Raw genomic sequence first — 23,731 nt, forward strand, 5'->3', positions numbered from 1 at the left:
CATGCCGATGACCCAGGCTGATTTTACAAGCAAAGTTTCAGTAATAATTTTATAAACATGGAGACAACAGAACAGCTCACTATGTGTCATTCAATAATAAAACAGAGCATGGGACTAATACTTAGAATGTAAGACAGGCACTGTTTGACAATACTCTTGAATTTAAGTATATGGTCAATATTATAATTTTGGCTCTGTGTATAATGGTATTGGGAGCACACATGTTTTCAACAGCTGAAATCTGAGTGTTATGGCTGGCTTTTCAAACAGGTTTCTCCACACACCCCTGTGCAGACAAACCAAATGAAATGGGACAGGTTTCTCCTTTGTGGTCAGACTTCTCTAGTTTAAGCCAGTAATTGAAAAGAGGTACGGCATAATGAGTCAGAATGCCCCGTCATTGCTTTCTGAAGAGCTGCAAGAACACTGCTTTTATATTTTAATCTTCCAGGTTAAGCACTCCTATAATTCACCTGGTTTAAGTATACTTCAAACCTAAACATAGATTCTATCCTATTCTTTTTCTTTTCTTACCACAAACTCTGGTTTGGGTGATGGGAAAGGAAGAAATCTCAGTGAGACGTCCAGGAGTCCAACTTAGGAGCTAAGTGATAAGAAGGTCAGTGGTTGGCTTTAACTGTGACAAAGAAGGGTCTTGGAGAAAATCAGGAGGCCACATTTGGCCAACGTCTAGGATCTCAGAAAGATTCCATAGTTAACTCACCCTTGATGCCTGGATTCCCTTATTTTAATTAACTAATTATTTCAATTTCCTTGTATCGTTATTATTCTGGCCATGACATTTATTTACCAAAAAAAAAAAAAAAAAAAAAAGACAAACCTCTCCCCGGAAACCAACGATCAAACAAGACCCCAAGAAACGTGTGCATACTGGTTGTCCGCAGGAAATTAACTCCAGGAGAGTATGGGAAACAGTTTCCCTGGGTGCTTGACCGCTCAGGCGTGTACGACTCTGCGATCCCAAGGACTGCAGTCAGCCAGGCTCCTCTGTCCATGGGAATTCTCCAGGCAAGAATACTGGAGAATACATGCTCTCCTCCAGGGGATCTCCCCAACCCAGGGATCGAACCCGTTTCCCGCATTGCAGGCGGATTTTTTACCGTTTGAGCCACCAGGGAAGTCCAGTCCCCCTGGGGCCAATCCTCTACTAGGTGGGCCTCAGGCAGCCGCGACACCAAAGTCCGACCTCTCCACCTCCTTCCCCGGCGGCCTCTGCGGGTCTGCAACTGACCACAGCGCGCGGGGCGGAGTCGGGTCGGGAGCGCGCCGCGGTCCTCGCCCCCTCCCGCGGCCCGGCGCGCTCGGGGAATGAGTCTTTGTACAGTCAGGGCTTCTGCTGGGCAGGGCCAGCTGTTAATCCTCCAGGCGGACACCGGGGCGTGGGGGGGTGGGGGGAGATGGGGCATATAGGTGGCGTCCGCTGGTGAGAAACACCTAGCGCAGGTAAAAGGGTGGCGGCGAAAGGGAGTTCCCACCTGTTGCGTTCTTCCAGAAATGAAGACTTAAGAAAATACCTAGGAGGGGCCGATCGGTGTCTTTCGGACGCGCCTGGAAACCCCACCCTCGGTCCGAGGAAAAGCCTTTGGGCTGAGAGGCTGGAGCTTCAGAAAAACCGAGAAGAAAAGCAGCTCCTCCGCGCGCCAGGTTCTTGGCCTCGCACTCCTGCGCCCCGGCCGCGGCCCTTCGCCCTGCCGCGCCCTCCCTCCCCCGGCCTCCGGGTGCCTCGGCCGGCGACCTACCCCGGAGTCCTCCCATGGCGCCAGCCCGAGCCCCAGGCTCCCCCAGCGGGGCCCTCTGCCGGCAACTCCTGCTGACCCTCGCGGTGAGTGGCCGCCTGGACACAGGGCCCGGAGGGCGCACGGACAGATTTGGGAGAGAGGGGCACCTTTGGGAGCAGAGATCTGTGGGTGGCGAGCCAGGCGGGGGTTCTTGGCGCTTGGGGCTGGCTGCAAAAGTGCAGTCGGTTGGGGTGGGGGAGGGCAGACAGAGGACGGCGACCTGGGTGCTTCGATCCCGCAGGGGACGAGGAGGAGGGTGTCTCCTGTAGCGGCTGCAAACGCCCATGCAAATCCGTGGCCCCTGGGTACGAGCCTCCGAGCCCCTCCAGCCCGCTGACCTCGCCGGGGAGGACAGTCCAGGCCAGCTCAGGGTCGGGTTCCGGCCACCGACCAGGCGAGCCGCTGGGCGGACGCGACCAAACGCGCAGATCCTGGGGTGAAAGAGAGGTCTAGGCGCCTTTTGGGGAATTTATCTTAGGCTGTAGGTGAAGGGGAGGGAAGCGCGGAGACCGAGCGGTCTGGACCCTCTGCGCGTGAAAATGGTAGACAGCTCCCAGATGGTCCTCAGTTAAGGTTTCCGTTGTGGGTCCGCACGTGAGTTTTCACTCCCTTTAAACTTTGGGGAAATGGTCGCCTCGGAGGCATCCGGATTCTTCCTCCCACCGCCCGACCCTCCTCGCCCTCCAGCTCCAGTTTCTTTTTCCACTTTGTGAAACACAATAGCTACAAGCCCACCTCCCCAGAGCGCTGAAAGAAAGTGGGGGTGGCCTTATTTGGAAAGGACAGCGCCACCACCCTCACCCCGCCGCCCCCGGGCAGAAAAGCCCGGGATCTCCTTGGGGGAGGGGCAGCAGCGGCTGAGAAAGTGTGGGACCAGGAGTTCCCCAGACAGAGCTCCCGGGGTACCCTGGGAGGAGAAAAGTCACGGAGACCGAGAGCAAGGGGGCTAAGCCCGTAGTGGGCTTTTCAAGCTGAGCCGCAGGCGTTAGGGCTCCAGGCAAACCTGAAGGACGCGAGGACGAACCTGGAGAACAGACAGTCGGGGAATTCCTTCTGGGACTGGGGGAACTGGCGGCGTGAAATATCCAGTTAATTTCCCTTACTCTACCGCTCTCCTGTTTCACGGAATTCCTGAAATTTTTAATGAATGAAATTGCAGTTGTTGCTATCATTAGAATGGCTTTCCTTCTGGACTTCAAACCTTAACTCATTTCCTGGGGCACGTTAATAACACAAAGGGCCCGGTGCACAGCAATTAACAGTTCACTGTCGAGGAACTCGAGAATGGAATATGTAAATAACGGTCATAAAATGTATCTTGATTTTGATTAGATTCTCAGTAAAGTCGACTCCCCCACGCCCCCCCCCCCCCCTTTTTTTTGGACACTTCTTTCTGAACCATTGACCTTTAAGGAAAAGAGCACAATTAGGCTCAGGCAATGAAATGCACAGGTCATAAATATTCCCAGGCGGCTCAGATGGTAAAGAATCTGCCTCCAATGCAGGAGACCCAGGTTTGATCCCTGGGTCGGGAGGATCCCCTGGAGGTGGGAATGGCAACCCACTCCAGTATTCATGCCCGAAGAATTCCATGGGCAGAGGAGACGGGCAGGCTACAGTCCACCTGGTCGCAAAGAGTAGGACACGACTGAGCAACTAACACTGATATACTAACAGAAGTTTCTGTGTGTCTTCTCAGATTCTTTTTAGAAAAAGCAGATATAGGGAATAATCTAAGGTTGAATAATCCTCTTTCTTTGACCTTCCTTAGCTTCAAAGCTGCATTGGCCAGAAGTGGAGTGACTCTGGCCGCACCCCTCATCTTGCTGCATTTTTGCTGGTCGGGTTGAGCTCTTCTGAGGCTCCTGTGCACGTCTGAAGAGCCCTGGCAGCCTCAGATGTGATTGTGAGCCTCGTGTGTGTGTGTGTGTATGTGTGTAGAGAAGAGAAGCATTACTGAATAAAAATGGCTTGTGAGACATAATCTCTTCCTCCCCATGCACCCAAGTAATCCTTCACCATTCCATGAACCAGCTCCCAACTTCCTAGTCCTGCCTCACCTCACACATTTGCACTCCGCCTCCACCTCAATGTACTTCCACTATAGCTCAGACGTAAAGAATTTGCCTGCAATGCAGGAGACCCGGGGTTGATCCCTGGGTGGAGAAGTTTCCCGGAAGGAGGGCATGGTAACCCACTCCAGTATTCTTGCCTGGAGAATCTTCACAAACAGAAGAGCCTGGTGGGCTACCGTCCAGGGAGTCTCAAAGAATCAGACATGACTGAGTGACTTTCTGCCCAACACCTAATGAAGCTTCTCTCTCTAAGGTAGTCAGGGATCTCCATTGTTAAATTCAAGTCATTCCTTAATGCAATTTCATCTTGTGATTGGAGCCTTTATGAAAAAGCTAATCTACCAATACATAAAGAGTTCTTATAAATCAAGTCCAGCATTAACATGAAAAACCATAAAGTAATAAAAATGTCTCATAAAATATTTCAGCCTCACTCATAATAGGGAAAGGTGAATTTTAAAACTATATTGAAATGTCATTTCTCATTTGGCAAACATCCAAAAGTTTGAGAGCAGGTTCTGTAGGCAAGAATGTGGAGAAATAGAAGCTCTTAGATGGTTGGTGAGTGTAACAAAAAATTACAACCTTTATGATCTATATGGGTTGTAACAAATGTGAATAGAAACTGTTTTGCTTCTTTCTATCCCATTTGTATGCACTTCGTTCTGTTGATATACCAAATGCTGCATTGTTTAATTACTGAGACTTCCTAAGACCTTTCACTGTCATTTAAAGCTAATATCCTTTCACTGCTTTTTTTTTCATAATTTTTCTGTTTTTGTTTATTAATTGTTTATTTTTTCCTTATGACCTCTTTGAAAACATATCAATTATCACTTCATTTTTTAAAAACCTTTTTATTTTGTATTGGGGTGTAGCTGACTGACAATGTTGTGATAGTTTCAGGAGAACAGTAAAAGGACTTAGTGGTACTTATAACTGTATCCATTCTTCCCCAAACTCCCCTCCCATCCAGGCTACCACATAATATTGAACAGAGTTCCCTGTGCTGTTTAGTAGATTATCCATTTTATTATTATTTTTTAAGCCTGAATTGTTTTTTTTTAATTTATTTATTTTTGGCTGCACTGAGTCTTCCTGCGGTGCATGGTGGGCTCTCTCGTTGTGGCGAGCAGGGGGCTGCTCTTCGTTGTCGTGAGTGGCCTTCTCATTGCAGTGGCTTCTCTTGTTGCTGGGCCTGGGCTTTGGTTGTTGCAGCATGGCATGTGGAATTTTCCCGATCAGGGATCGAACCAGTATCTCCCTCATTGGCAGCAGATTCTTATCTACTGTACCACCAGGGAAGTCTGGTTATCCATTTTAAATATAATAGTGTGTACATGTCCATCCCAGACTCCCTAACTATCCTTGCCACCCGATTTATGCAACCATAAGTTTGTTCTCTTAAGTCTGTGAGTCTATTTCTGTTTTCTGAGTAAGTTCATTTGTATCATTTCTTTTTAGATTCTGTGTATAAGGGATGTCATAGGCTGTTTCTCCTGTCTGACTTAAGTTCGTTTGCTCATTATGACAATCTCTGGGTTTCCTTATGATCTTTTAAGTTAGCTTGTCTAGTTCTGGAAAAAAAGTACTGTTGGGATTTGCTAGGTTCATAAACTTCATAATTTAACTTTGTGTAAATTGATATACTTACATTGTTGATTTTTTTCTATTCAAAATAATGATACATATTTATTTTTGTGCAAGTCTTCTTTTGTGTCCTTCAGAAAAATTTTCAGATTTTTCTCACTTAAGCTTCAGTTTACTTTTTGGTATTCTAGCTTTTTTTCTTTTACCACTTTTAAAAATGATTTTTTTTTTCCCAATATATTGCTTAACTGGCTTTATGTGGATGAAGACTAATGGTTTGTGTATTTTAGCAGTTATTTCTGCACCCTTACTGAAATTCTCTTACTGTTTTATGGTTAATTTGCTTGGGTTTTCCAGATAAATAGTCATATCAAATGCATTTTACCTCCTTCTTTTCATTCATATATCTAATATACTTTAATGTAATGTTAACTATAGGTGATGACCCTTGGGAAGTCCATCTTGTTTCTGAGTTTAGTGAGGCTATCCTAGTGCCTATTGGTGATGTGATTATCATGTAAAATAAAATTCATATTGAAATAGCACTTATCAATTCCTACTGGGGGCTCTTTTTTTTAAAAAAAGTTTAAGAATGGTTATTGAATTTGGCCAAATGGTTTTCAGCAGCCATGGTGCTGATCACATGCTAAGTCTACTTACTTAGTGGCTTGAGTTTCCTAGACCATCCGAATGACATGAGGGTGGCTCACAAGTCCATGCGAGTCTAGTTTGCTTCTAGCTCATACCTACAGTGAAGGTTCTGCATTTGGGAATCCAGATTAACGTGAGTGGCTCTTCCCTTAGATCTTGGGCAGATCCATGCTTTGATTTTACTCCCTTCTATTTGAGGCAAAAAACCAAAATCTAATCTTTTCAGATTAGAAGTTTTTTCTGGTTACTCCTGTGTTCCATCTTAATCCTCAGTGTTTGCCTAGGACTTCCTTGTAAGATATCTTAGGATGGTTTAAAAACATGTATCCATCATTTTTAGTTTTGGCCCGGGGACTTGACTGAACGCCCTAGGTCCCTTCTTGGCAAAGAAAATTGTTCCCGAGTTCATTTGTCACACTGGTCAGAGTTACCTTATTCCAATAGAAAGTTGCTTATGTCATTTGTGTGTGTGTGTGTGTGTGTGTGTGTGTGTGCGCGCACACACGCTAAGTTGCTTCAGTCTGGTCCAACTCTATGCAACCCCATGGACTGTAGCCCACCAGGCTCCTCTGTCCATGAGATTATCCAGGCAAGAATTATGGAGTGTGTTGCCTTGCCCTCCTTCAGGGGATCTTCCCGCCCCAGGGATTGAACCCACATCTCCCGTGGCCCTGCTTTGCAGGCAAATTCTTTACAGCTGAGCCACCTGGAAAGCTTGCTTATGTCATTTATCTGCTTAAAACAAATCTTTGATTTCTTAGTATCTTTAGGGAAAAAAGATCTCTGTGTGTCCTGTGTGAAGGCTGTTGAGACTCTCCCCCACACCCGCTTCTCTGAATCCATTTTCAGTTCCTCTCCCTCTTGTGCTATGTACATCAACCAGGGCAAATGGCATTTTCAGGTTTGTAGCTTCTCTGGGTCTTTGCACATGCAGTTCCTGTGTTGGGAACAACAAGCTCGGCCTCCCTCGGACGTGACTAACATGTCTCCCCTCTTCACCTGTGCCTTAGAAGGGGCTGGTTCCCAGCGCTCTCCCAAAGCACCCTGAACTTCCCTGTCATAGCTTTTATCCTCCTGTATTGAAATTGCAAATGTCTTACCTTTGACTTGAGTGTTTCATGAGAACCCTGTTTGCTGCTTGTGTCTGGAACATATTAGACATTCAATAAATATTTGTTGAATGAATGAGTGAGTGGATGTCCAGAACACTGTTATCTGAGATGCTGTCTTAGTTTGGCCATCCTCACCTTTTCCATCATTTTCACCTTAGTCCAAGTCACCACCCCTCCTGTCTTAGGTTCCTCCTTGCTTCCACTCTGGTCCTCTATAGTATGTTCTCTGGTGGCTCAGAAAATAAAGAATCTGCCTTCAATGCAGAAGATGTGCGTTCGATTCCTGGATTGGGAAGGTCCCCTGGAGAAGGGAATGGCTACTCACTCCAGTATTCTTGCCTGGGGAATTCCATGGACAGAGCAGACTGGCTACTGGTAAAGGTGGTGAAGAATCAGATGGCAAAGAATGCTAAAAATCAGATGGTAAAAAATCTGCCTGCAATGCAGGAGATCCAGCTTTGATTCTTGGGTGGGAACGATCCCCTGGAGGAGGAAATGGCAACCCACTCCAGTATTCTTGCCTGAAGAATTCCATGGACAGAGAAGCCTGGTGGGCTACAGACCATGGGGTCACAAAGAGTTGGACTTGACTGAGCGACAAACGCTTTCGCTTTTCCGTCTGTTTTCCTGTGGCCACCTGAATGAATCTGTGTAAATGCTCACAACGTGATGCCACAGTCTCTAAACATATTGTTGCTTCTCTTTGCCCTCAGAATAAAGGTGTCCTCGTTCCTGTGCCCACGACTGTCTTTTCAGTATCGTCCTGTCACTCGTCCCTCTCTGTGTTTACTGCCGTTATGTTTGTTGTTTGAGTTGCTCAGTTGGGTCCAATTCTGTGATCCCATGGACTGTAGCCTACCAAGCTTCTCAGCCCATGGGATTTGTTAGGCAAGAATATTGGAGTGGGTAGTCATTCCCTTCTCCAGGGGATCTTGCTGACCCAGGGATCAAACCCATGTTTCCTGCTTGGCAGGCAGATTCTTTACCACTGAGCCACCTGGGAAACCTGTATTTACAGCTCCAGGCTCCTTTGTGTTCCTTTGACACTCCAGGTGAAGCCGCCTCTCAGGGCCTTTGCTGCGGTTTTGCTCCACTTGGAAGGCTCTCCCCTAGTCAGTGAATTGGTTTGCTTTCTTATTTCATCCTGGACTTTTCTTTTATCACCCTCTCTCCCTGTTTTACTTTTCTTGTAACACTTAACTCGTGGCGTTATGTGATCTTTGTGCATTTGTGTATTGACTTTTTGTCTCTCATTGTAAAATAATCTCAGTGAAGTCAAGGAGTTCTCTTTGTTCACTGTGGTAGCCTTTGAACACTGCCTGGCACCTGGGCGGCAACCAAGAAACATGGGTTGAATGAATCAGTGGGTGTGTGCTTTCTGTCACCCTGAGCTGGGCTCTTCACATGTCCTCCTCTTGGCTCTAGACTAGGCAACCAGTGACAATTCTCCTCATCTTTTTGTTTCTCAATATTTTTATTCGAGTATAGTCTCTTGGTTATGTTCATTGCTCAGTTCCAATTGAAATGTAATCTCTGCCATGCTTAGTCGTACATACACAATTTAAATTGGATAATTAAAGGGTCTTTAATGTGTTTTGGGGGAGAAGGCAATGGCACCCCACTCCAGTACTCCTGCCTGGAAAATCCCATGGACAGAGGAGCCTGGTAGGCTGCAGACCATGGGGTCGCTCTGAGCGATTTCACTTTCACTTTTCACTTTCATGCATTGGAGAAGGAAATGGCAACCCACTCCAGTGTTCTTGCCTGGAGAATCCCAGGGACGGGGGAGCCTGATGGGCTGCTGTCTCTGGGGTCACACAGAGTTGGACACGACCGAAGTGACTTAGCAGCAGCAGCAATGTGTTTGGAGATAAAAATTTTCATTCCAATTTTGACAATTTTAATTTATGTTTATAGATTTTTAAATAACAATGTAAATGCTGGTTAGTTATTTTGCTTTTGGTCAAAAACCTTTGCAAAAATATAGGGAAAAAAGAATCTTTCAGAAGCATCCGTTTATAGTTTCAGTGAGAACCAAATTTATTTTCAGTGGGCTCAGATATGTATTGTATTGGAACTCGTTCACCATAAATCACTAAATCGTTAACTTAAAAAAAAAATTTTTTTTTCGTTTACATTTTTTAAGTGAAATATTTTTAACACTAACCTTAATTTTCATTAATGAGAAGTTCAAAATAAGTTCATATTTCAAAATTGTGTGCGTGTATGTGTGGGGTCACATGTAAATAATTTTTAAATATCTCCATGGCAGTGAGTCAGGGCTTTTCTTTAAAAGTGTTGGGCTTTTCTTTAGAATATTTTTGATTTGGTACCACAACTCATAGGCAGTTCACAGATAATTGAAATGGTTTGCTGACTCATTAGATTTGTTTTTATTTTGTTATTTTTGCATATCTGTGCTGCCTTCCTCGGAGAAGGCAATGGCACCCCACTCCAGTACTCTTGCCTGGAAAATCCCATGGATGGAGGAGTCTGGTGGGCTGCAGTCCGTGGAGTTGCTAAGACTCGGACACGACTGAGTGACTTCACTTTCACTTTTCACTTTTATGCATTGGAGAAGGAAATGGCAACCCACTCCAGTGTTCTTGCCTGGAGAATCCCAGGGATGGGGAAGCCTGGTGGGCTATCGTCTATGGGGTTGCACAGAGTCAGACACTACTGAAGCGACTTTGCAGCAGCAGCTGCCTTCCTAATAGTTTCCAGTGTTTTCCCACAAAAGGGTGTCATTACTGCTGCTACTGCCACTGCTGAGTCGCTTCAGTTGTGTCCGACTCTGTGCGACCTCATAGACGGCAGCCCATCAGGCTCCTCCATCCCTGGGATTTTCCAGGCAAGAATACTGGAGTGGGTTGCCATTTCCTTCTCCATTATTAACTCCATTTTCAGACTAGGAAACAAATCCCAAGAGGATAAGGAATTCTCTGGGTTTACATGCCTTTTGAGGGAAGGAGCCATGGCTCTCTATTGGTTTTATTCTATGCAATTTTTTTTCTGAATTCTTAATCCCATTATATGCTTGGCATTTTATTTTGATAATTTTATAAACCGATTTATAATTATACAAATGTGTGCAAACTGCGTACACATGAAAAGGCTCTTTTTCATGCATAATATTGATTTGTTTTAGATCTTAACATTTGCCTGTGATGCCTGCAAAACAGTTACACTACATGTTCCCGCTAAACTAGATGCTGAAAAATTTATTGGTAGAGGTAAGAAATTGCCACAGTATGTAATAAATCCTAATTTGCTGTGATCTTGTAAAATTAGTGTAATCTTTAGAAGAGTGACTGTGTTGGAATTAATAGTTAAAACTAATACAATACATTGTAATACAATACTTTTTAATACATGTGTCAATCCAGTGAATGAAATATTGTTCTTTATTGAAAGACATTATATAACATTAAATTGTTTTAATTTGCTTAATGAAGTAATTACTAATATTTACATTAGATGTAGGCTATGGTATGCGTCAAAACATGTCTTTGAAATTGGGAAATAGTATTGAAACTATTTCTTGAGTTTAAAGGTGTGGTTTTTGGATTTTTGTCCTAAACTATTTTGGCATCTTCCTGACATTTATTTCCAAGTTTTTTGTTTTTTTTTTTTTAAATGGGCTTTTCTGGTGGGGAAGAATGGTAAAGATGATGACGAATCAGATGGCAAAGAATGGTAAAAATTAGATGGTAAAGAATCCACCTGCAATGCAGGAGATCTGGGGTTTGATTCTTGGGTGGGGATGATCCCTTGGAGGAGGAAGTGGCAACCCACGCCGGTATTCTTGCCTGGAGAATTCCATGGACAGAAGAGCCTGGTGGGCTCTAGTCCATGAGGTCGCAAAGAGTCAGACATGACTGAGAGACTAACACTTTCATTGCTTTTCAATTAGTTTTTTTCATATAACTCAAATGTATAACTAAAGATCGGATCAATGTAGAGACAGAATATGATGACTATTTAACAACAGATGCAGAGTTCAGTAATAATTTAATAACTCCCAGTTTTAATTTCTAGGTTCTGTTTAACTTAATTTATGTGTTTTATTGTGTTGCTCTGTGGCTAGTTTCAGTTAATAAAGAAAAACTTCTTTTGGTGTGAGTTTACTATTCAAACTGTGGAGTTTACATGTCTTTAAGAACAAATGTCTCTTTTTAAAAAAGGATGTGAAGTAGGTAAAAGACATGGTAGATATGTGTAATTAAGAACAACTTAATTAACCATGTAGTTTCATATGTCCTTTTAAAAAATGCAAAATTTACAAGTGTCAATGTAGTTAAAGTTTTTGATTGTCCCACCTCGAATGCATAGCTTACGGTTAAAATTATATATTGCTTTGATTTACCTCACAAATGAATGCTCTGTGCATTTTCTACAGTTAACCTGAAGGAGTGCTTTAAATCTGCAACTCTCATTCACTCAAGAGACCCTGATTTCCAAATTTTAGAAGATGGTTCAGTCTATACAACACATGCCATTCTTTTGTCCTCAGAGAAGAGCTCTTTTACCATACTGCTTTCCAACACAGAGACCCACGAAGAGAAGGAAATACTTGTCCTTTTAGAGCATCAAACAAAGGTATGCCAAAGTATGATGAAAAAAATGAAGTATGATGAATTGACTTCTTCAGGTGTAACTCACATGAGCAGAGAAGATGTGAATCAGACAAGATAGGGGTTAGTTTAGCTTGAAGAAGAAGGAAAACCATGACTCAAGATAACAGTGTGGAAATGGAAAAGAGTGGCTCAACCTAGGTTATCCCAGGTTATAATTTCCTTCTATTTGGGGCATAAAAGGAGAAGTTGGCATATGGGACAGAATGAGAACTTGAGATTAGACATGGAGCAACGTTTCTTGATCTTCACTGTGGAGTAGGTTTCCAAAACAATAGACATTATTGCTTAAGATATTCGTATGTAATTTGGGGTATGTAGCTTTTAAAGATTCAGGAACTCATATGACATGTTACTTACTTACTATGACATGTTACTTACTCACTATGACATGTTACTTACTCGTATGACATGTTGCTTACTATGATGTCTTATTTGGGCAGTGGTACTTGGGTCATCACACCTGAGGCCTTCAGAGATAGGTTTCATGTATCTTGGCATAATTTTTACTCTTAGAAAATGGAGGGCTATTTTAGGTGAAGGTTTGGATCTCATGCACGCAGTCGACTTTGTGACACCCAAAATCAAAATGACTTCTGTTCAGGCCCTGGCCATTACTCATGACGGCCGTCTGAGAGTTGTCACTGTTTCTCTCCTCCTTCTGACACAGATCTCTCTGTTGGTCCCCTGGCTCTTCCTAGTTGCTGGTGAGTGGAAGATGCTTACGCTGAATTTAGAAGGGCACCTATCCACTTAACGTTCTTTGCATATCTCTCCTCCTGTGTTTCTGCATGGCAATGTGGCAATAGTAAATTTTTCTTTCCAGTTTTGCTTCTAGGCTTCCGATTCCATCTCTCTCTCTTCCATGTTCCCACCAAGTTATTTTCTCAAGAGGATTGTTGAGATAACAGTTAGGGCAGGGTTTTCTTCTTCTTCTTCTTCTTTTTTTTTAAAATGATATTGACATTTTGTTTAGTTTTCAAGCACTACCATGGTCCTACGCCTCCCCAGCTAATCCTCATGAGATAACAAGAGAAGAAAGATGTATCAGTTTTCAAGTTTAAAAATAAAGTAGCTGTTGACTTGATTATTTTTTGTTGTTGTTGTTTTCTAAATTGAGGTACTAAAGAAAAGGCATTCTCAGGAAAAGGTTTTGAGGCGTGCCAAGAGAAGATGGGCTCCTATTCCTTGCTCAGTGCCTGAGAATTCCTTGGGTCCATTCCCACTTTTTCTTCAACAGGTACAATTTACTTTCTTTTCACTGTGAGAGTCTATGGTTTCCATCTCTTTTAAAAATTTGGACAATGAGTATGCAATTATTTTAAAAAATGTGTATATAAGTGAATGAGTGTGTCTATCATATGCTTCAATATGTGGTATAAATACATCTCTCTATACCTGCATAAACTTTTTTGCATTTGTAGTCATGCAAAAGCCATTTATAAAGCTGTAAAGCCCATCTAGCACTCTCAAACACATGCTTCTTCAATGGGTTTTCATATCATCAAGTGTATCTCAGAGCCTGGATGTAGTCTAGAAAACCCCCAAACATCTTCCATAATAAAGGATGAAATTGTTGATAAAAAGTCAAATGCCATGAAAGGGAAAGACGGTACACCTTTCCATGGTTTCTTTCCAAGTTCACTGTTAAATCACACTGGGTCCACATTTTCTCTCTCTGCTAATTTTCAGTGGAAATGTCAGCAAATGTTTGTGCCTTCCTCCACCAGCGCTCACTACGAGTCAGTCTAGCCCTTAGATTTCTTTTCCACCTATTCTTGAATCGGTGAGAAAGATACCTTATTTAGAGCCCACCAATAAATTCAGTGCAACTGAGAGAAGAGCATTTTAAAATTGAGAAAAAAATGTTCTGAAAATAATTGTGAATCATCCTGATAGGTAGTCAATATCCTACTAAGAGATGAAAACACTTTGGAAAAAAATGTTTTTTGATGTAGAATCTTAGTTCCCTGACCAGGGATCAAACACATGCCCCCTGCATTCAAAGGCAGTCTTAATCATTGGATTGCTGGGGAAATCCTAGAGAAAATTTTCCTTTTGAATCAAATATCGAAGTAGCACATTCACCAGGATAGTCTGTCATTTCCATTTTCACTCTTTTTCATCCTTCTGTTGAACTCCTATGATAAAGACAATGCTGAGAAATAAAAACTAATTAAGGAAACCACTTTCCAATGTTTGCCCTACAGATAGTATACTTTAAATCCAATGTCTCAAATATTATGTTATATATAATAAAACTTCAGGTGTTAAAACAGTTGACAAAAGGATAACTTTTCATGCTCAGAATACTTTGTTTTCTAAGACAAGAAAAGTCCAGAATGCTTGATCCATGCTTTTCACATGTAGTGAAAGTATTTGTTAGTTATTCTGGAAAACTAAGGTGCTACTTCATTATTTTCCTCATGTCTTGCTCTTGAATTTCTCAATTATTAGGCTTCTTTATTCTATTGTTGTCTTTTATTCATACATAATAATAAATTAAAGAAGGTAATTACTTATTGTAATAAAAAATATCAATGTGATTGCATAAATATGTAGATGAAAGTTTTGCTGAGATACAAATTTGTCTTTTATGTATATACTGTCTACTTTCTAGATTCAATCTGATACAGCCCAAAACTACACTATTTACTATTCCATAAGTGGGCCTGGAGTTGACAAAGAACCTCGCAATTTATTTTATGTAGAGAGAGATACTGGAAACCTGTTTTGTACTCGTCCTGTAGATCGGGAAACATACCCATCGTTTGAGGTAACGTTTACGTATTGTTTAGTAGCATTAAGCTTGGCTCTTTCGCCTCTCTTCCTCAATTCAATTACTCTTTTCTGTCTCCTGAGTTTCTCATCTGTGCTTGGGTAGTATTGTACAGACCTGATAGTTGCCTGGAAGCAAAAAATAATTTTATAAAATAAATAGTCTTCAGTTTTATTAGATTGTTCTGGGAATTACAGTTTTACTATTTCTGTTTTCCAAAGATAAAAGAGCACCACTTTGAAAGTAGTTATTTATTTGGCAGAAAAGATCTGTGAACCTCTTTATGGTACTGAGAATGATGCCGTAGGAGATAAGTCAAGCTCAGAAGTTAAGCCTCAGAACCTTTGCAATGAAAGAAAATTAATTTGTGAGCAAGTAAGGAGTGTGGACAGTGTTTAACTAGGATAACAAAGCATTTCATCATCTAGGCAACCTCCCATGGGGGATGAGTGTCAAAATGTAAGAATTTAACCTAATGTTGTATTGAATTTCCCACAGGAAATGGTCATTTTGCTTAACTCAACTTTAGTTATATGTTTCTGGATGAATTAATTCTTTAGTTTCTTAATTACTATGACATGGTCTTCTAAGTACCTGTGATGGTCTGTTCTTTCTGTGACAGCTGTTAGGAGATAAAATGGAATTTAAATTCATATTGTATAATCAAAAGAATAAATTGCATTCTAGACACAATGTATGGCCATTTGGTCCATTTCTGATTCCCCTTTTTAAATTAATTCTTATGAAGGCAGTTATCTAACTATAGCCATCAATATGACTAAAATTCTAACTAGAAAATAAAATAGTATCTCAGTTGACTACACCTGGGGAGTTTGGAATCCTAAGAATTCAGTTATAAAAGATCCAGAAAATTGTATTTAAAATACATGCACTTGAAACTTTCAAACAAAACAAAATAGTTCTCAGGACCCTTTCAAGAAAATAATAATAAAAACCATTACACTCATGAACAACAATACAGCAATGGTGAGGAAACCAAATTTATCTATGTTATTATATTAGATATAATATATTATAAATGCTATAGTACACCATGAAATTAGCCATCTCTTGTGGCATTAAGATTATGCTCACCAAAAGTAGTAACAAATGGTGATGCCTAACAGTCTCCAAATGAAAGGCAAAGCATAAGCAAGTTTGAACCATATTTTATTTTCGCTTTTTTTTCAATGTTACTCTCTTCACAGCTGGTTGCCTTTGCAACAACTCCAGATGGATATACTCCAGAATATCCATTGACCCTACTCATCAGAATTGAGGATGAAAATGATAACTACCCAATTTTTACAGAAACAAATTACATTTTTAAAGTTTTTGAAAACAGCAAAGTTGGTAAGTACCCACCTTGGCAATGTACAGCAATTTAGTGTTTCAGTTCATTAGCTGACTTTCATTCTGGCTACTGGGAGGTAGCAAAGCCTGCTGCCACAAATAAGGGACTTGCCAGACAGGTGGCTGTGGGAGGCATTTTACTCTGCCTTTTGCTAGTTGTGTGCTGTGACCTTGGGCAAGTTTCTTAATCTTGACAAGCTTTGTTTCCTTCATCTGTAACATGAGATATTAACGTACAAGGTTAAATGAAGTGCAGTAAACCTTGAATGCCAAGCACAGTGGCTGAAAAATAGGAGTTATTCAATGTTAGTTTGCCTTTCTGTGTGAGATAAAAGAAATACTTTTAAGAGGCCATATTTTCTAAATATTCTAAGAATTTTTTTTTTCTGAAAAGAAGTTATTGAGCAGTGGAAGTCTTAGCCTTGAAGAGATCTGCTGATGTTCTATAGTGATTAAATGATAGACTGTATTCTGGGCATCGCTGGGCTTCTCAGGTGACCCTAGTGGTAAAGAACCTGCCTACCAAGGCAGGAGATGTAAGATATGTGAGTTCAATGCCTGTATCGGGAAGATCCCCTGGAGAAGGAGATGGCAACTCACTCCAGTATTCTTGCCTAGAGAATCCCATGGACAGTGGAGCCTGCTGGGCTACAGCCCATAGGGTCGCAAGAGTTGTACACGACTGGTGTGACTTAGCACGCATGCACACGTGCATTCTGGGCATTGTTATAAAGGTCTTGGAGAATAAATTTTCTCAATCTCTTGAAAAATGGACCATTTCAACTAGGAGTTAGAATTAGATTTTTAGTCTTCCTCTAGAAAGATCTCAGTAAGCTAAGAATTTTCAGAGCACAACTGACCCATAGGATCAATTTAAGTGCAGGCTTATAAATAGAAAAAGCTTAAAGAATAATTGGAATTCTTTAGTTAAGAAATACTAAGGCCATAGGGGGATATTATCAACATTTATAAAATTATGCAGTAAACGTAGTAAATATGGATATGGTCAAACACTGGGATATTTAAAAGGAAGTGATACTTTATATGGAATCCTGAAAATATACAAATGCTATTCCTATTATTAATTTTGTCATGCCAAACTTTTTTGTGGTAGAGAGAGAGGAGTCAAAGGGGAAGTTGAAACTGTAAAGGTTTTGTAAATTAAAGAGGATTTTTGTGTATGTAGGTACTACCGTGGGACAGGTTTGTGCAACAGACAAAGATGAGCCTGACACACTGCACACGCGTCTGAGGTACTCCATCATTGAGCAGTTTCCAGCATCACCCACCCTCTTTTCTATGCATCCAACCACAGGCGTGATCACCACAACATCATCTCAGCTAGACAGAGAGGTAACAAATATTTACAAATAAAACCTGATTTGTTGTTCAATCACTGAGTCGTGTTCGACTCTTTGCGATCCCATGGAGTGCAGCATGCCAATGCCAGGCTTCCCTGTCCTTCGCCACCTCTTAGAGCTTGCTCAGACTCATGTCCATTGAGTCAGTGATGCCATCCAACCGTCTCATCCTCTGTCGTCCCCTTCTCGTCCTGCCCTCAATCTTCTCAGCATCAGGGTCTTTTCTAATGAGTTGGCTCTTTTGGTGCACCTGTGTTTCTCTGTATATCACCTGCAGATAAGCTTTTGAAAAGCATATTGTGAATCTAACAAAAATTCTTTTAGGTAGGTTGATGGAGGTCATTATTTTGAACTGCTAATTCATTCTCTCCTGAATTATATGATTTATAAAATCAAATTTCCTAATATAAACATATTTATAGTTGGAAAAAAATAAGAAATGTTGTAATTGTACAGTAAAACTTGGAATTTGTAGAATTTTCTTATCTACAGATAACAATGCTTTTCTATCTGTGTAACTTGATTAGCAATCTCATCTACATTTTCCTCTTACATAGGTTAAGTGAAAGTTTCTCTCTTGCTGATGTCTGATTCAGCATTTTCAGTTGACTGACAGGAATCCTTATTTGAACATTTCACAGCTACCTAAGATGCAGTGCGTCTAGAATTCTTCTTTCCTTCTGAACTTGCTCTTTCCCATGCTTTTAGTTAAAATGACATTAAAATGTTCTTTTCCTTTAGTGATTTTTCTATTTTCACCTTCGCTTTATGTTCTAAAAATTGTATTTGATGTCTTCTCTTGCAAGTCAAATTACTTTCCAAAGCATGTTACTAACTCCACAATGATCTTATATTCACATCTATCCATTGTCCCTGCAGCTAAACTAGTTTAGTAATTACTCATTTTGTTATTCAACTGTTACTCAACTGTTAGCATTTGTTTATCTGAATTCTTATAATAGCTTATCTGGCCTACTTCCTATATTTATAATCCTTAATTTTAAAATATAGTAATATGTGTTTGTCAGGTTTCTCTTTGATTCCTAAAACTCTGTATTAATTCATTTCCTCTCCCATGAATTAGGGAAGTGGTTTGCAAGTTTTCTGGTCTCAGGAGCTGTTTATAGTCTTAAATTTTATTGACAATTCTAGGCTTTTGTTTATGTGGGTTATATTTATCACTGTTTAATCCAAAAATGTTTAAAACTGATAGAAATTAAAAAATATATATTTACTTACCCATTTAAGATATTACATGTTAATATAAATAATATTTTTATAAAATAATTACATTTCCAAAACAATTTAATGAGGAGTAGCATTATTATACATTTTACAAATCTGTTTAATACCCGACTTAATGTAAGGGTGATTAGTTTTCATATCCCCTGCAATCAGTCTGTTATCTAGTTTTAGTCAAGGTATATAAAGAAAATCCAGGATGACCTGAAGTTAGAATAGAAAGGAGTGTTTTAATAGTAACTCCAGATCATTGTGGATAGTCTTCTTAGACATACTACCCCAAAGCTTGACAGGTGGTAGTTTCATAAATGCTTTTTGCAGTGTGCACTCTTAAGAAGCCTTGTCTGTGAGCTTTCATACTTAGTCACATCAAAATCCATTGTCTTGTACTGTAAGTGACCAATTTATTTACCGTGTGTGGTTTTGTAACATCGTGCATTGGTCATATGGGAAATACTGGCCCACTGAGTTATGCAGATCCTCCAAATATTGACACATTTAATTAAACAATATTAAAACAATCACCTACTCATCTCCATTAATACCACAATAGTTCATAAACGTTTTCTAGAATCCTTATTTTTGCTTGAAAGCTCCAATTGATCATTTGCATCAGATAGCCTTTTCTTTAAGTGACAGATTTGCCTTATGTGTGTCAAAATGTCTTCCAGATACCAAACTGAATAACCTTAGGTGTCTTTTATGTAAAAACAGTTTAGCCTCTAAATCAAACAATCCTGAAAGTACTTTTCCTTGGAAGAACATCGTATTATATTATGCAGAAGGGCTTTTACACATACCTCCCATTTCTTCATGTGGACTGAAGGTTGAGATTTAATAACAGTGGTTAAAATTAATCATTTTTACTGCATTTACAAGGACATTCCTAAGTAAAATTTCTATTTTTAAATTCAATTTTATTATTTATAATTTATATATTCTTACAATGAATCTGTGCCAGTGAAAGGGCTTACTGGGTGGCTCACGGGTGAAGAATCCATGTGTAGTGCAGAGTGGGTTCAATCCCTGGGTCAGGAAGATTGCCTGGAGTAGAAACTGGCAACCCACTCGAGAGTTCTTGCCTGGAGAATCCCATGGACAGAGGAGCCTGGTGGGCTACGGTCCCTAGGGTCACAGAGTCAGACACGACTGAATCAACTGGGCAAGCATGCATGCACGCACATGCCAGTGAAGAATGGGGTATCACTTGCTAAATGAATGGATTGCTGTCATAGGTCTACAGATTATAGAGATTCTTCATGGAATTTGTATGCTCAGGAAGAGCAGGTTATAAACCAAGTTTTCTTTTATCGTCAAGCCTTAAATAGATTGTTCTGATAAAACACTTGAGAACATTTGACTAATGAAGGAGTGTTGGAGTTCTTTTACCCAAGAAAGCTTTGGACTCACTTTCTGATCCCAGGTTTCTGATTTTTTTTCTGTTGGTCTTCTACACTTTAATCTCTTTAAGCATCAGAGCTTTTCTTCCATCTGAAGATAATCATAGGTTGATATTTAAGTCCCAACCTTCATTTCTGTCTTTGTGTTATCTGCTAGTTGATCATTCCCAATAAATCATAGCTTGCTACAAATAGAATCCATATTTCCTCCTAGAAGTATACTAGTCTGAGCTTTTAAAATTTTTGAATAAAAGAAGACCATTAATTGTTTCAGCTCTACATATGTGATTGATTATGAGAGAGGAGTAAATCAGGAAAAAGTCAGGAGTGTAAAAGTATACCCACTGAGAGAAGTATTATTAATGGTTTTATTTTAGGTAATATTGAGTCCAGTGCATAAGGACTAGAAAGTTTAGGAAGTCTAAAGGAAGGAAAGGGCTTCCCTGATAGCTCAGTTGGTAAAGAAACTGCCTGCAACGCAGGAGACCCCGGTTCAATTTGGTTTTCTAAGAGAACGGCAACTATTCTAGGTGGAAGGTCAGGAAGTTTTTTATATATTTTTTTGTCTTATAAAAGGTCAGTTACTTAGCAAAGGTATTATTATCATTTTATAGAAGAGGAAAACTAAGGAAAAAGATTTTTTCAGCTGCCAAAGATTACATTTGCTATTTTTGAGCTTGGCAATAGAACCCAAGCTTCCTAATGTTCAGTCTAGGTGGCATTATTATTAGAGTTGCTGTTAATCCTTCCATATCTCAATACTTGTGACAGATGAGACCGTTATGAGGGGAAACACACTTTCTTAAACTTACTAGTGATGAGTCTGCAATCTCTAAAGAATGGAAAATCCTTTAAAAAAAGACACTATTTTCCATGAAGAGAAAAAAAAAATTTACAAAGCTCCAGAACTTTCTTCTCATGCTAATTTAATGATCTTTTAATAAATGTCAAGTAAATATTTAAAATCCACCACTTTTGCAAGAGAGTATGTTATTGCTTTATCATAAGACTGGTATAGAGTCACTGTTAATGTATTTTTGAATGTAAGAATGTACTTTGAATAGGAGATAAAGATTTTAATTAATTACTAGGCAATTTTAAGTGTGCTATGACAATATTTTTTCTTTCTGTTAAGTAATACAAAAGCCAAGTTAATTCTATGAGTAGCGCTTTAAATTTGAGAAACTATTATATTTTCATAAATTAATTGAAAATTAGTATGAGGAAATTATTCTTCTGGCAGTATATGAAAACTATAAAGTCTAATAGTGTACTTCTTAAATTTTCAATGCAAGGAAAATTATGTTATGATTTCATTTATAATGTTGCTTTCACTCAGTAATTAAATTCTTACTTTCTTTTCAGCTAATTGATAAATACCAGCTGAAAATTAAAGTGCAAGACATGGATGGTCAGTATTTTGGTTTGCAGACAACTGCAGCTTGCGTCATTAATATTGAAGATGTGAATGACAACTTGCCAACATTCACCCGTTCTTCTGTAAGTGTGTGATTTTAATATAAGAAAATGTAAAAGGCAGAGTTAGTTGCTAAATATGCACATCTCCCTTCATGCCCAGTGATCTCAAATGAAGTTTTCCCAGCCATATATAAGTAGTTTGGACTTAGGGTTTAAAATCATGTAAATATAGTTTTGGGCTTCCCTGATAGCTTAAGAAAGAAAGTGAAAGAAAGTGAAGTCGCTCAGTCGTCTCCGACTCTTTGTAACCCCATAGAGTGTAGCCTACCAGGCTCCTCCGTCCATGGGATTTTCCAGGCAAGAGTACTGGAGTGGGGTGCCATTTCCTTCTCCAGAGGATCTTCCCTACCCAGGGATCGAACCCGGGTTTCCCGCATTGTAGGCAGACGCATTACCGTCTGAGCCACCACTTAGTTGGTAAAGAATCTGCCTGCAGTGCAGGAGACCCCAGTTAGATCTCTGGGTCGGGAATATCCCCTGGAGAAGGGATGGGCTGCTCCCTCCAGTATTCTTAGGCTTTCCTTGTGGCTCAGCTGGTAAAGAATCTGCCTGTAATGCGGGAGGCCTGGGTTTGATCCGCGGGCTGGGAAGATTCCCTGGAGAAGGGATAAGGCTACCCACTCCACTATTCTGGCCTGGAGAATTCCAGAACTATAGTTCATGGGGTTGCAAAGAGTCGGACATGACTGAGCAACTTTCACTTACACTTTTCAAACATAATTTTTGAAAATTAGAAGAGCCAGGCTTACTTTACATGATGTTCTGCTTTTGTGAGAGTTACTAATTAAACTTCTTTTGTCATTTTTTGTTGTCTTAGTATGTGGCATCGGTGGAGGAGAATAGAATTGATGTGGAAATCTTACGTGTTGCTGTTCAGGATAAGGATTTAATTCATACTGCTAATTGGAGGGCTAATTATACCATTTTAAAGGGTAATGAAGATGGAAATTTTAAAATTGTAACAGATTCCCAAACCAATGAAGGAGTTCTGTATGTGGTTAAGGTAAGAATAAATCAGCAGATTATTATTTGTAGCTTATAATATGATAGATTAGCATATTAGAGCTTAATGAAAAGAGAGGAATTCTAGTATATGTAGATCTCAAATAGTTCAGTAAATGTAAATACTGTGTTCTTCATGTATATAGTGGGATGATTGTACTCATTTTGGGGAACATTTTGAAAAGGTATGATAGTTTAGAATTATTACATTTATGTATGTTCAATTAATAAGATATAGTACCCACTTTGTAACGAGTATCTCTGGTTGTTTTTTTTTCCTTTTTTTGTTTTAACCAGTATCTCTTAACAATCAAAAAGCTAGCACAGTTTTGGCACCAGTGAGACACTGCCAGGCTATCCTAGTCCACTCTTTCTATCACTGTGTCAAGGAGCTGCTAGTTCATTATTGAATTTCCCAAATAATGAGTTATTCTTGGTCAGACTCATAGGGAAGCTGTTTTATAGATCTTTTCTTTTGGATACAGTGTACAGTATGTTCTTTACTTCCTGGTTCAGAACGGGAGTCCTCAACCATTCAAAGATGTAAATACTTCCAAAACCTCTTTCTAATAATCTGTAATTATCTCAGGAGACATCACTGCTAATTCAGGTGGCAGAGTTAACCCATAAAGTCATCTGAGCTCTGGCTTTGGACAAAACCATAGGAGCCTATGGTTCTGCTGCTTCTTTTACTAGAGCATGATTCTATCCTGGGTCTCTGGTTTCCCTTTTCTACATTCACAAGGGGAATGGATTATAAAAATGATTATTGGTTTTTCTTACTGTGATGAAAATTAACTGCATTCTGTGGGTTAATTTCTGCTTCAAACAGCAAAGGGATTGTCCCTTAAATCTTGTTTCTTTCTTTATCCAACCCTGCCCTAATCCTTGGCATTATAGAAAGGAAAATTATCTCTGTGAAATCTAAGACCTGACAACACAGGGAGCCCAGCTTGGCACTCTGTGATGACCTTGAGGGGTGGGATGGAGGGAGGGAGGGATGGAAGGCTCAAGAGGGAGGGGATGTATGTATATATAGTTGTTGTAGTGCAGAAACCAACACAACATTGTAAAGCAATTTTCCTCCAATTAAAAAATAAAGGGAAAAAATCTGTCTTCTGGGAAATGGTTTCACCCATTTTTAATACAGCTATGAATCAGGTAAAATAAAATTAATACCTTCTATTAAACTTGATAGTACCCCATTTTTTAAAGAGTAACTGGGGTAAAAAAGGTAGAAAAGAAAAGTGTATC

The 23,731-nt window shown here is 40.1% G+C and overlaps 1 protein-coding gene across 2 annotated transcripts in view; it reads left to right on the plus strand.

The window, feature by feature from the left end:
* Positions 1–1,726: 1,726 nt before the first annotated feature.
* Positions 1,727–23,731, plus strand: part of DSC2 (desmocollin 2) — a 37,553-nt gene continuing 15,548 nt past the window's right edge. For both annotated transcript variants that reach the window (XM_068993716.1, XM_068993717.1), the window contains exons 1-9: positions 1,727–1,843; positions 10,376–10,460; positions 11,627–11,826; positions 12,982–13,101; positions 14,482–14,637; positions 15,849–15,993; positions 17,180–17,346; positions 21,362–21,496; positions 22,293–22,478. In XM_068993716.1, the coding sequence (XP_068849817.1) occupies positions 1,775–1,843; positions 10,376–10,460; positions 11,627–11,826; positions 12,982–13,101; positions 14,482–14,637; positions 15,849–15,993; positions 17,180–17,346; positions 21,362–21,496; positions 22,293–22,478 (1,263 nt within the window). In that variant the 5' untranslated portion in view covers positions 1,727–1,774. The remainder of the gene's footprint in view (positions 1,844–10,375; positions 10,461–11,626; positions 11,827–12,981; positions 13,102–14,481; positions 14,638–15,848; positions 15,994–17,179; positions 17,347–21,361; positions 21,497–22,292; positions 22,479–23,731) is intronic.

Source organism: Capricornis sumatraensis, chromosome 21 (genome assembly GCF_032405125.1).
Source record: "Capricornis sumatraensis isolate serow.1 chromosome 21, serow.2, whole genome shotgun sequence".
NCBI lineage: Eukaryota > Metazoa > Chordata > Mammalia > Artiodactyla > Bovidae > Capricornis > Capricornis sumatraensis.